This window comes from Microtus oregoni, unplaced genomic scaffold, assembly GCF_018167655.1.
Source record: "Microtus oregoni isolate MIOR12 unplaced genomic scaffold, Mior012 000003F_ref0000135, whole genome shotgun sequence".
In the NCBI taxonomy this organism is placed as follows: domain Eukaryota; kingdom Metazoa; phylum Chordata; class Mammalia; order Rodentia; family Cricetidae; genus Microtus; species Microtus oregoni.
Window position 1 is genome coordinate 61,391,121 of NW_024543062.1, and position 13,570 is coordinate 61,404,690.

General features: G+C 50.3%; 1 protein-coding gene across 3 annotated transcripts in view; it reads right to left on the reverse strand.

Annotated features, from left to right (window-relative positions):
- The window catches only part of Rassf5 (Ras association domain family member 5), a 68,078-nt gene that overhangs the window by 16,919 nt on the left and 37,589 nt on the right, over positions 1 to 13,570 (reverse strand). The window contains exon 1 of one of the 3 annotated variants that reach the window (XM_041648956.1): positions 5,580 to 6,112. The exons of the other annotated variants lie outside the window; for them this stretch is intronic. Within the exon in view, the coding sequence (XP_041504890.1) occupies positions 5,580 to 5,699 (120 nt within the window). The 5' untranslated portion in view covers positions 5,700 to 6,112. Of the gene's footprint in view, positions 1 to 5,579; positions 6,113 to 13,570 lie in introns of those variants that run through there. 3 annotated transcript variants of the gene reach the window in all.

Here is a 13,570-nt window from a genome sequence, read left to right on the forward strand (position 1 = left end):
AGGTTCAGAGAGGGAGGCACAAGCATGGCAGAAACAACTAAGGCTTTCCCACACAATCCGTGTCCCAGTTTCCCTGGTGGCTAGGTGTGGTCTTATGACAGTTCCACTTAATGTCAAATGGGTAAAAGAACCAAATTATTTGGACTATGCGGTGGTGGTGCACACCTTTAATCCTAGTACTTAGGAGGCAGAGGCAGGTGGATCTCTGTGAGTTCGAGGCCAACCTGGTCTACAGAGCAAGTGCCAGGACACCTACAAAGGGAAACCCTATCAAAAAACCAAAAAGGAAAGAAAAATATTTTTAAATATATATATATATATATATATATACATACACACATATATATACAATATATGTAAGTATATGTGTATACACATGCATATACAGGGAAGTTGTGTCTCTTGGGGTGATAATACTCCCTGCAAAGGTCATAGTCTATCTACCAAAACCCCACTGCCAGGCATGGGACAGCTCCTTTTGAGTTGTTAGTCAAGGAAGTTGAAGAGACTCCAAAAATAATATAAGGTATTGCTGTTGCCTTGGTTACCTCCAGAACCTGAAGGAAAGACCCTATTGCTGAGTCAGTATCATTCCTAACTGCATTCTCTTTATCCTTGTGCCCACAGATAAGGGTAGCTTCCGCCTCTCACTAATGATGACCCTTTTTGTGGCAGATGGAGAGCATTATAGAAATCACAAGCAGTCAAAATGCAGGAACCATGGACTGCGGGGGCCCAATCACAACGGACACATCTGCAGCACAGCTGCTGCACCTAAGAATCCAGGAGCATCGGGGAGGAACCGTGGAAAGACCGTAAGAACCAGAAGTCCAGGACGGAACATCAGGGAGGAACGGCTGGAAAGACCGTAAGAACCAGAAGTCCAGGATGGAACATCAGGGAGGAACGGCTGGAAAGACCGGAAGAACCAGAAGTCCAGGATGGAACATCAGGGAGGAACGGCTGGAAAGACCTTAAGGACCAGAAGTCCAGGGCGTCTGCTGTGACATTGTCTTGTATGTATGACAGGGAAGTTGCAGTAATGAAATCTCAAAATATGGTTTGCCTAAACAAGACCTGTGTAATTATAATGCCAACATGCCAAAGTGGATGAGGGACACCTTACAAGGCCTCACTCCTACATGATGGCAACTAATGGCTGTTGAGGAAAGAAACTGTCTTCTCCAGGGACAAGTGCCCCATAGGGTATCCATGCCCAGGTGGTCAATCCTAAACAAATACACATATGAACATGAAATGGACTCAGCAGGCTACATTTATTTTTTTTTTTATTTTTTTTTTTTTGGTTTTTCGAGACAGGGTTTCTCTGTGGCTTTGGAGCCTGTCCTGGAACTAGCTCTGTAGACCAGGCTGGTCTCGAACTCACAGAGATCCGCCTGCCTCTGCCTCCCGAGTGCTGGGATTAAAGGCATGCGCCACCACCGCCCGGCTAGCAGGCTACATTTATATGTACGTACATGTGTATGTATGTATGCATGTAGCAATAAAGAAGATCTCATAAATCTGAGAGGGAATGGGGATCACAGGAGGAACTGGAGTGGGGAGCAGGGAGGAATGGAATCATATAAACACAGCACTCATCTATGAAATTATTTTTTTTAAAAAAATAAAACACTATTATCGGCCCTGGCTCACAAAAGCCTCCCTTGTGTTATCCTGAAGTTCCCAGTCCCCTGACTGCTACCAGTTTAATTCTCTGCAAAGGGAAATAAACTTATTTATACCCAGTGACTAAAAACTACTGAGAGTTTGTCCCAGGAGCTAATCCATCCTGGTTGTACAAGGAAGACACAGCAGCTAACGGGAACAGATGACAGGTCCATCTGCCTTTGTAACCAAGTCCATGCTGCCACTCTGACCCGAAGGGCACAATTCCTGGTCTCACAGGACTGGCATTTTCTCAGGGAAAAGCACAGCTGGCACAGCTGGAGGAGGCAACAAATTGAAGGGATGGAGCAGAGACCACATTCCTAACTACTGGACCAAGAATCCCTTGTGGTTAGTCCTGGGCAGTGTGAGCTCTGGGGGAGGGCACAGGAGCGACCTAACGGTCCATCTGAGAGCCCAGTCTTGTTTTTATTGCTCCAAGTTTGGAACTATGGTATTTTTAGTGTTTTCTCGAATGCTGAGGTGGTCAGGGGCAGAAACTGTGCCTGAGGCCTGGGTGTGCTGCTGCTGCTGGCAGGGAGATGCTCATTGTCCTGACTGGTCTCAGGGTTGCCAGCTGTGTCCGGGACATCTCAGGCCCTGCTGCAGGCAAGGGGCAATGGGAGAAACAAGGGATGGAATCAGGAGTTGCACAGTGCCCTGTAGCCTGCTTACTTCTGGTGTTTCCCTTAATTGAAAAGAATCCAAGGATCTCAAGGCAGTCTGAAGAAAGGCCAGTGTTGGTGGTGCTGGGGAGCAGAATGTGCTCAAACACAATCCTAGCCATGGAGTCCGCCTTTGCTCTCCACACCCACAGAGAACACACACCAGGACAGGTTTTCAGCCAGCGAAGTCTTTCCATTTTTGGATAAACACCACAAGTAAGTGTTAATCAATCGATTACAATGACCTCCTGCTACTATCCATAGAGTTAATGTCCCCTGGGCTAGGTGCCTTTGAGGGATGGATGGCTGTTTAGGTCTTTTCAGAGAAGGCAAGCCTGGTTCTGTCCTGGTCACTCACCAAGCAGGAAGAGGACTTGAAAGGGAGGCTGAGGTCATTAGTCCAAGTTCCAGCTCGCCAGACACAGTTGTACAGCCTGGTGAAACCCTCCCCTTTCTCACACCGTTCTCTCCATCTGCCAAGGGGGGCACTCTGCCTTGTGTCTCCTCAGAACCCCCACCACGACGACCTGCCAGGGTCCCAGAGTCCCTGAAGCCCTAGAACATGTAGGCACTCCTCCATCTTAGCTGGGGGTAACTGTGTACAAACACCACAGCCTGCCTGAGCCCTCGCGTTGGTTTCCCTTCAAACCATTTTGATACATGTGACCCAGAAAACACAGACTGTGCTCAGTCCAAGAGAGTACCAGCTCTGCGTCCTGAAACTGACACCGTGACTCAAAAGGCCCCAGGCCTGATTCAAATATAACACCTTGCCCCAGGAAGCTGCTGTCTGTGCAGAGGAAAGAGCAGGTGGGCCCAGAGTTGGCCCCATTCCTACTCGCCGCCTCCAGGCCTCATCTGTATAAACAGGGGAAGAACCCTTATGTCTCCCACTCCCACCAAAGGGGGCTGGAGAAAGGCTGTGGGACTGCCTTGAGATGAGCCAGCGACAGTTCCCAGGGGATGGCACCAAAGCGCAGAGGGACTTTCTTGCTGTTGGGTTCCACCAGGCACACTGAGCAGCTGACACAGGTTGTTCTGACAAGTCTATTTATAGAAGAATCTTGGCCTTTCCCGAGGGGACCTAAGTCTCTGAGTGACAAGGAAAAACACACACACACACACACTTCTTCCCTTTGAGACAAGGGGAAAAAAATCTCTTAGGAGCTCAAATGTAATTTCTCTTTGAGCAGGAGAGAAAGATTTGCTTAGGGGGTCACAGTGGGGTCAAGATAAGGCAATTCACCCTGAAATTCTTTCTAGAGTTACTCCAAGAGAGAAGGTAGAGGCCGGGAAATTTACTAAAGGAAAAAAAAACAGAGCAGAATAAAATACTACCGATGAGAAGAAACATCCTAAGTGTTTGGAGGTCGCACCCTCAGCTGCAAGCTGGTTCCACACACCTCAGCAGCAGGGAATCACATTAGAGCCAGGCCATCCAGTTCCACCCCACCCCTGGGTGAACGAGGTGCCAAAGGCTAGACTACAGCCAAGAAAACCTCTCTGCCCCTGACCACAGTCCTGAATGTTCAAGTCTAAGTCGGGGCATGCCACCTCCCCTTCCTTCTCTGAAGTAGTTAACCCTTATTGTCCTGTTTGGCATCTTGTTTTCAGAGAATGAGTTCCTTGGAGGGGATGCCTGTCCTTACTGAGAGTACAGACACTGGCAAAACGGTAAAGAAACACACAAAGGACCCAAGAAGTAGTGGATTCCAGATACAAAGTAAAGGACAGCCTCCTCTGGGGCAATGCTGGGGAGGGGGTAAGGGATGGAGAGAGGAGATGTCTGAGCTTGGAGGAAGCCTTCTCCACAGGGGGAGATGGGAGATGGAGAGGGAAAGCCATTGCCCCTTCCTCGTCTCCTCCCAGCCATTTTTTTGTAAGGATATCTCTGTTTCTCCCCAGGAATACCAGAAACAATCGCCTCTGTCAATGGCCAAGTAAGAGGCGCTCTTGCAGTGCCCTTCCGTGCCCACTTATGCAAAACTTTCACCCTCTGGGACTAGGCTGGTAGTGAGAAGCAAGGCAGAAGCTCAACTTTGGTTTAAAAACAGGAACCGTTTCCTTCCCGGACAGCAACAAAACTTGCTAAAGCAATAAAACATCAGTTGCCTATCAGAATGACCTAGAAAGCCTTCCACATTTCCTAAGCCCTGTCAGGATTTTCTGCATCTCACAATTCTGCTTGTAGTTACGATGGTGAGCCACTGCTCCAGACTGGGGGAGGGGATCACAATGAAGCAAGAACCCCAAGAGAGGGTGGGACACTTCCCCTCTGCAATGATGTTTTTCTGCCTGAGGCCTACCTAGCCACAGAAGGAACTATCGCCTCCCTGTCCCCCACCCCCAAAATCAAGTACATGACCCCATGGATCTGTTTAAGTTGCCTCCTTCAGCATAAACACACACAAGCCACCTTTGGGTTCTGTGTTATCTCATCAAGGAAAGGCTCAAAGCATTTGCCTAAAGTAAGAACTCAGCCAAGGCAGGGCCTGCGGGCAGAATAACCTACTCACAAATGAGGCAGTGAGAAAGGCTTGGTGAAGTTTTGGGGTAATTCTAATTGGTGAAGGGCCACTGGATTAAGGATGAACTCGCCATACACCTGGAAACGGAACCACTTACATCTGTCTCCAAACCGGCAGCTTCACACCTTTACCCCTGCCAACACATGCGTGGCACCCAGGAGAGTACAGCCAGAGGACCAGCATGGGTAGCCAAAGGCCAGCATGTTTAAGAAACACATGGCCCCTTTAGATGACCCAAGCCTACTCAGGAGCTAAAACGGTACAATGACGACAGCCTAGGCAAGAAGTCTGTTTCTAAAAGCATTCTGGACTTCTGCAAAGTCGCTAGGCTAGGTTTTAAAATGGTTTCTAGTCACACGCAACACGGAAGTCTCAACTTGTATTTATCTGCGGAGGGCCTGGGCTCCCTCTCTTTTCCATCCACAATCTGTAAACTCAAATTAGGAGGGGAAGGACACAGAGAAGGTGCCCAGTTACCCGTTCAGGAACAGGTAGGTGAGCATGCAGCCATCCATGAACCAGCGAGGTCCCCAAATCCTAGAGAGCCATTCTGAAAGGTCTAAGGGTGGGAGTTAGTGAGAGCGGGGCTGACCAGAATAGTGCCTGAAGCGGCTCTACCAACACATGGCTCTTGCTGGGGGAGAGAGGACGCCAGTTTCCCGCCTAGGCCACCGAGCTTATTTCCTCCCTTGAAGGTGCTTGTAATCATCATGTTTACCTTTGAAGGCTGCTTGCTCTGCACATTCCTGAAAAAGGTGGTCTTAGCAGTAAAGAAGCAGTCTTCCAGTTCCTCGTCCAGGCTGCAGTACCCACTGCTCATGCTGCTGTCCACGGTCATTGGGTCGCACCCCTGTCTGAGAGCTCATCGGACTGCGGGGCTAGGGCTGTGGAAGGGGCCCTTCGGATTCTGTGTCTGATCAGGTACGGGTGCTAGTGGGCGACAGCGATCTCGAGGGACCTGCTGGGCAGCCTGCGCTTCCTTCGCTGGGGCTCCAGGCTCCACAGCAGCCTGGGACTCTCTCTGCAGCCGCATCTGAGGTCCTGAGCGCTGCGCTCGCCCGCTGGCTCCCCGCCCAGCGTGCTGACGAGCCACCCCTACACCTCCCTCTCCCAGCGCCTTTCCTGTACTGCTCTGTGCAGCTCTAAAGCCACTTCCTCTTGCAAGGTTCCCCCAAACCCTGCTGGTTGTCATTCGCCCCACCCCACCAGCTGAGCACCAAGGACCCCTGGTGGGGATGCCAGAGATAGGGACCAGCCAGGATGCACCTGACGGGGACAGTTCGCTCCGCCCTCTCCACCTCCTTCTGGAAGCAGCCTTTCTCACTTGCTATGGTGGCAGCTTTGAAGCAAAGGTACATCTCCCTTCACGATTTCTTTTCCCCATCCTCTCCATCATCCCACCCCACAATCCTTCCCCGCTCCCGGGAACTAGGTCAGTCAGTGGTTAGAGAAGTAGCTGGAGGTGGAAATCATTATCCGGCCAGCCCGGAGGAGAAGCAACGTTTTAACTTGAAAAGGCCAGAGGAAACCGCGGGGTCTAATAAGTACTTGCAAGGCTCAGGCGAAGTGATGCAGGGTGGAGCGGACCCACCCTTCCAGCTGTAGAACTTCACCTTCAAAGAGCCTGCAGACAGCACCGGGTTATTTGCCCATCTCCCTGACAGTCTGGCGAGGGAGGCTCTTAGCCAGATGGAGTCATTCCTATACTTAATTCTCCAGTGACTAGGCGGGCCAGAAGAAACACTATTCTTCTTTGGGCCTGGATCCTTGCAGGCCGTCAGAGAACGAACACCTCTGCAACTTCCGGATCTCGTTGGCCCCACAGCAGTTCGGGCTACCATTGTTTGAGCAACACCTATGAGTGCTGTGTGATGGCATGCAGTCAGCCATTAATTTTAAACACCAAACAGAGACCATGAATTCCGTCTCATGGGTGAGGAAGCCAAAGCTTAGGGTCATGCAAACAGGCCATGTATAGCCGAGTCAGAGCAGATTCGGGACCCTAGGGTCTATGTGCTCCGAGTCACTGTGACGGACCATCCTTCAGCTAGGATGAGGCTGTTTGGTGGGCATTCTGCCATCTTTAAGCGCACAGTGAGCTGGAGCCCCAGGAATGAATGCATAGTCCTCAGAGGCTGACACCTTGAACAGCGGCAACCATGTTTACAGACTCTGATGACCTGCGGACCCCAGAGATGGAGAGGGGTGGAGGAGGCTATCAGGACCCAGGTCTCTGAGGCTGTTCTCACAGTTTGCCATAGTCGAGTGCTGGGTTAGACTCCCCACCTCAGACATCAAGTTTAAGCAGCGGTTACTTCATGAGGAATCTTCTTCCCTCCTTAGCCAAATCTGCAGGTGCCTAGGGACTTTAAAGCTGCAGCCTAGTTGGGTTCCATCCTCCCAAGAAGAAGCCAGTAGACAGAAGCACCCCTGGGCTGGTGCCCTCAACCCAGAACCTTCAATACTACCAGCTCCCCCCTTCCTAGAAGGATGGTAAGCAGGCTGGAGATTAGGGCGGGGTAGGGGACTAAGGAGAATTTGCTAGGAGTTGGGGGAGACCTCCCTGGGTGGGGACTGAAGGTAGGCTTGCCTCTGCCCACAGCGATCTTCCTGAGGACATGAGGCTTTCCCCCAGGGACAGCTAGTATCAGCTTCCACATCTGATGTTGGTGAGACAAATAGTCAGGGGCCTCCTGGTACCCCACAGGCCATCCAGACCATCCTACCTTTGTCCAGCTAGAAAACCCAGGTACAAGGGAGCTGTCTACCACCCAGAAATACCTCTGTGACCACACTGTGTCCTTGGGGTCACCCACGGAGCTCTGCAGTGCCACCGTGGTGGTACGGTGTTTAAAATGTGCTATCTCAAGCATAACTAATAACAACCTTTCCAACACCAGGCTCAAGCCTCCCAGAAAGCGGCACAAGTCCCTTCTTGTGCACAGCGCGTGGGATGCCAGAGGTGAGGAAGAAAGCTCTCTCAGGGACGCTGCGTGCTTGGAGTATTGCTCCATGCTATCCCAAACACTGTGAAAGCTGACGCCAAATGGGGCTTTTCAGAGTGCCTTCGATACCCGTACTTCTCTTAGGCCGCTCTATGATCTTAAGAGCGAGTATTGTGCCCATTTTACAGGTGGAAAAAAATGATGGAAGTAACTTGTTCCGTCCCAGTTCATTACTTCCAAAGCCTCCCGACTCCTGACTCCTGGTCACACTGTATCTTTCGCATCCACCCCCACCTGCCAGTGGATCTAAGCTTGTAAGGAAGCCAGGAGGAAGGATCAGCAAAGCAGAGAAATCTGCAAAGATCATATACCCAACAGAGCGATGAGCAGCCTCTGCAGCCAAAGCTGATGGGCGCCTAGAGTCTCAAAGGGAGGGAGCCCGGTTGCCCTGAGCATCTAGCTGGAACCTTGACATTGAATAATTAACAATAGTGACATCAATTGGTCCTGGGAAGGGAGGGGGCGTGGAGGAGCTTGGGTGGCAGGTTTTCAACTTCTAAAGGGTAAGCCATAAAGCATGGGAACTGCCTGGTCTTGCCCATGGGGCCAGGAACAGGGCCTGGGCCCAAAGTGTGCTGTGTAGGTCCCTAGTTGCGCCGTGCAGGTTGTGAAAGCCTTGGCGGAGTACTGAACGGCCCACTTCCCTGACTCAACATCAGATGACGAAAGATGTGCTTTTAACCTTTACTCCTTTCTCACATGGAATCCTAGCAGGAGGCCGGAGCCCTTGTCAGGTTCAGCCTGGGGTGCGGCTTGGTCAGGAAAAGCCAGGATATGTGAGGCAGGGATTGGTGTCTTTGCCAGCACGTATCTGTGCACCACCAGCATGCCTGGTGCCCTCAGAGACCAGACGAGGGTGTCAGATCTTTTGGAACTGGAGTTACAGATGGTTGTGAGCTGCCATTTGGGTACTGGGACTCTAACCCAGTTCTTCCGGAAGAGCATCAATATTCTTAACCTCTGAGCCATCTCTCCAGCCCCTACCCCAACTCGACTTGATTAAGCATCTTGAACAACTGTGGACCTCAGATTTCTGCACAGTTGAGCATCAGGGATGAAGATCCTTGTAAGAACCATGAACAGAAGCTGAAAACTGGCATGATGTACCTCCCACCCCGAATACACACTGAGAAGTGAACATTTGCTAATGTTGCACCAACTCCATGTGCACCATCTCCTCTGACCCCTCCAACAAGCTCGCGAGGAGACTGTTACTCTCTGTCTTACAAAGAGGAGGAGAGTCAGGCAGTTTAATAACTTACTGCTTAGTCATGCGTGCCAGTTAACGGTGGAGATGAATCAACGCTGTGGGGTTTGATTCCAGACTCCCTTCTAGGCCCATGATTACCACCATAATGACAGCACTGCCCGAAACTGTACTCGCTCACAGACAAGGCAGAACCACTCTCCCCAAGCCTGGACTCCTGTCCTTCCTTCTCTCCCAGTGTGTGTCTAATCTACGCCAATGGTTTCCGTCCCCTTTGACAGACACATTGTAGTTCTCGCTCCCAAGCAGCAGCCTTCTGCAAACACCACCCGGCCCACTTATCTTAGCTGGCTTTCTACCCCTGAGCAACTTTGGGAGGAAAGGGTTTGTTTTGTCTTACAGCTTATAGTCCATCGCTGATGGAAATTGGGACAGAATCTGGAGGCAGGAACTGGAGCGTAGATCACAGAGGAACACTACTTACTGGCTTGCCCTCAACACCTTACTCAGCCTTTTATCTTAGAAAACCCAGGATAACCTGCCCTGGAGTGGCACCATCCACAGTGGGCTGGGCTCTCCCCTATCAATCATGACCCACAGACTTAACCTATAGGCCAGTTTGATGGAGACATTGTCTCAGTTGAGGCTTCCTCTTCTCAGGAGACTCTAATTTGTGTCAAAGTTGACAGAGAACCAATCAGCACACCGTTGTGGCCCCATTCTTAACAAACCTGAAATCAGTCTCAGTATTTCTTGCTTGCCCCTCCACCTGCTCATCCCTTCCACCCTAAATCACTGCACAGCCTTCTACGAACTTCCTTTGTTACTGTCCCTTCTCCGCCACACTTTACCTCCTATTGTCAAAGTTACCCTCCCCAGCTCTACTCACGGTAAGTCCTCCATCACAAAACCTTCCATACAAGCTGGGAGGTGGTGGCGCACGCCTTTAACCCCAGCACTTGGAGGCAGAGGCAAGTGGATCTCTGCGGGTTTGAGGCCAGCCTGGTCTACAGAGCTAGTTCCAGGATAGCCAGGGTAACAACACAAAGAAACCCTGTCTCAAAAAAGCAAACAAAACAAAGCAAACAAACAAACAGAAACCCTTCCATGCAGACATCAATTGCTGGTGTTTTCATTTCATGTAACAACTATTTCCACATAACTAGGTGTTTGAGTTTGGACATAAATGACAGACACAAATGATAAGTACCGGTTCTTGTGGTGGAATCTAGGGAGAGCCACAGGAGCGTTGTGTCGTCAAAGTTACTGATCTCTTACACACCTTTGTGTCCTCAGAGTTCCTGAGCTCTTACACACCTTTGTGTCCTCAGAGTTCCTGAGCTCTTACACACCTTTTGGGTCCTCAGAGTTCCTAATTCTTTTAAATATTTATTTATTTATTATGTATACAATATTCTGTCTGTGTGTATGCCTGAAGGCCAGAAGAGGGCGCCACACCTCTTTACAGATGGTTGTGAGCCACCATGTGGTTGCTGGGAATTGAACTCAGGACCTTTGGAAGAACAGGCAATGCTCTTAACCACTGAGCCATCTCTCCAGCCTCCAGCCCCAGAGTTCCTAGTTCTTATACACCTTTGTGTCCTCAGAGTTCCTGAGCTCTTACACACCTTTGTGACCTCAGAGTTCCTAGCTCTTACACACCTTTATGTCCTCAGAGTCCCTGAGCTCTTACACACCTTTGTGTCATCAGAGTTCCTAGCTCTTACACACCTTTATGTCCTCAGAGTTCCTAGCTCTTACACATCTTGTGGTCTAACTTAACCCTTTGTGCCCTGCAAGAAAACATTTTAAAGATCTATAAATTAAGGCTCAGATTTCAAACCCAGTCGCTCCCTGTTCCCACTGCTTTCTTCCCTCCACTGATGACACAGTATTCAAAGCTCTAGACTGGGGTCCTTCAAGGCCCTTCGGTAGCACACCCGGCCAGCAAGCTGTTTGTCGACACAACCAAGTACTCTCATTACAGCTGTGCAAAACTTGACTTGCGTCCTCAAAACCATTGCTTCCCTCTCATGGTTTCACTTTTGTTATTTTCTCTGTTACTCTTCGTCTGGGGGTGGAAGATGGCTCAGTGAATAGAGGGCTCATCACACAAGCAGGAGGACCTACATTCAATCTTTAACACCCATATGAAAAGTCAGTGTGACACCATGCACCTATGATCCCTGAACTGGGGAGACAGACACAGGAAGGTCCCTGGGGCTTGATGGCCAGCCAGTCCAGCTGATCAGTGAGCTCCAGATTTAGTGAGAGTCCCTGTCTAAAAACTAAGGTAGCAAATGGCCAAGGAAGCGATCTGATGTTCACCCACGGGCCCCACAGGCACACACGTGCACGAGTGCTCCCCACAGACACTCCTACACATGCTATCCCCAATGCACAGAAAGAAGGTAGATAGCATTCTTGAGGAATGCCCCTTGAGGTTGTCCTCTGACCACCACATGCATACATACACCTATGTAACACACACACACAAGCATGCACACATACGTGCACACACACACACGAGTGCACATATACACATGCACACACACCCTCTGTCCTCTGCTTCCCGTTCCCCAGTGATGATCACACCTCCCACACCGTCCTCAGTGGCATCCTCTGTCGGATGTCTTATTGAGGTTGAATCTTAAGACCACCATCTAGCATGCCTGGAGTGGCGTTTCTGAGCACGGCAGGGCTGTGTACAACAGAGAGCTCAAAGTTTCCACAGATGACTTCCTGTCTTACAAGATAAGCATCTGCATACCATCTAGGTCAGGCTCACAAGAGATTCACTTTCTCAGAGACATCAGCCCACACCTCACTTCTCCTCCTTGGCTTCCGGGTAACAGTTCTGACAGAGTCTGGATGCCTATAAACACTGAGTGTTGAATTAACTCTGTTGCCCATGTCAAGAAGCAGATACCCTGAAAAAAACTCATGATGAGGTTGGGGTCAGGTCTAGGGCCTGTGCCTTTTGTTGTCCTGTTGGAAGGCTAGAGATACAGGTGCTTCTATTCAGTCACCTTTTCCCTCAGGTGCCCCTCAGGTGCGGGGTAATCTTCTAGCCTCTGCGGTGAGATGGCCGACAACCTTCATTAGAAAAGAAGGTCCTGCTGCCACGAGCCTGGGAGCTTTGGGAATGGCGTGCCTACTCAGAAGCCCATTGCTCCAGGGCTCCTAGGCTTTTAGGGAAACAGAACTGGAGTTGAAGTCCTGTCCTCCTTTAGAGACAGGCTCTTGGGCACTTCCCTATTTCGGAGGTATCTGGCTATGCTACAGGAGAAATGAGTTCACCCCGTGCCTGGCAGATCAGCCTCGGGAAGCTCCCAGGCAGGAAGGTTCTCCGGGGTAGGTGAATTGTTGACAGATTAAGCAGCACTTCTTGGTTTTGGAAGTAGTAGGGAATCAAGAAAGAAGCCACGGCACAGGGTATGCCAAATGCAGACAGAGTGGGCCCTTCACACACATAGGTAGGCTGGCACTCATCTGGTTACTTCTGGAATTCCCCAGGAGAGACAATCAGTTCCTTATCTAGGAAAGGAGTCAGGGCAGAAACTGAGGCTAAATTATGCACCTGGAAACCAAGGGAACAATTGCCAAGATGGCGGGTGGGCTCTGATGTACACTGCTCCTCGTTTTCTGGGTCTGCCTTTTCCAACTTTCAGACTAATGCTCACAAACTAGAGATGGTGAGTCTCCTCCATTTTATGGTGGACAGAGGATGGCGGAAGATGCCATCTGTATCAACTGGTTGCCAGGACACTGATTTATTAAGCTACTTTAGCCAGGTTATAGGACTATGGACTCTAACTCTCAGAACGCACTTGACAGCAGCACTAGGGATTGGGCATCAGGAGGAGGTACTGGATCCCACACCCATCCCCCCCATATGTTCATGTGTGTATGATAATGTATGCGTGTGTGTATGTGCATGCCACCGCGCATGTCAACCTCAGGTGTTGATCCTCACCTCCCAGTCTTGCTGAGACAGGGTCTCTCTGATGTCCGCGGCTGCATGTGCTGCTAGTCCGCCAACTCCTGCAGATTCTCCACCTTACCATGGGAGCGCCAGGATTACACTACCACACCCACCTTTCTGCAGCCTCTAAGAATCTAAACTCAGAAGACCCTAAGCAGTGGAGAGGGTGCCTGCACTGGCCTTCCCCTGTAATCAGAGTGATGACTACCTTAATCGTCATCCTAGAAACTTCGTCCAGGAACTGATGGAAGCAGATGCAGAGATCCACACCTAAGCACTGGGTTGAACTCCCAAAGTCCAGTCGAAGAGAGGGAGGAGTGATAATATGAACAAAGGGGTCAAGACCATGATGGAGACACCCACAGAAACAGCTGACCTGAGCTAATGGGAGCCCACCAACTCTGACCTGACTCTGACAGCAGGGGAACCAGCATAGGACCAAACTAGGCCTTCTGATCATGGGTTACAGTTGCATGGCTGGGTTAGACTGTGGGGCTACTGACAGTGAGACC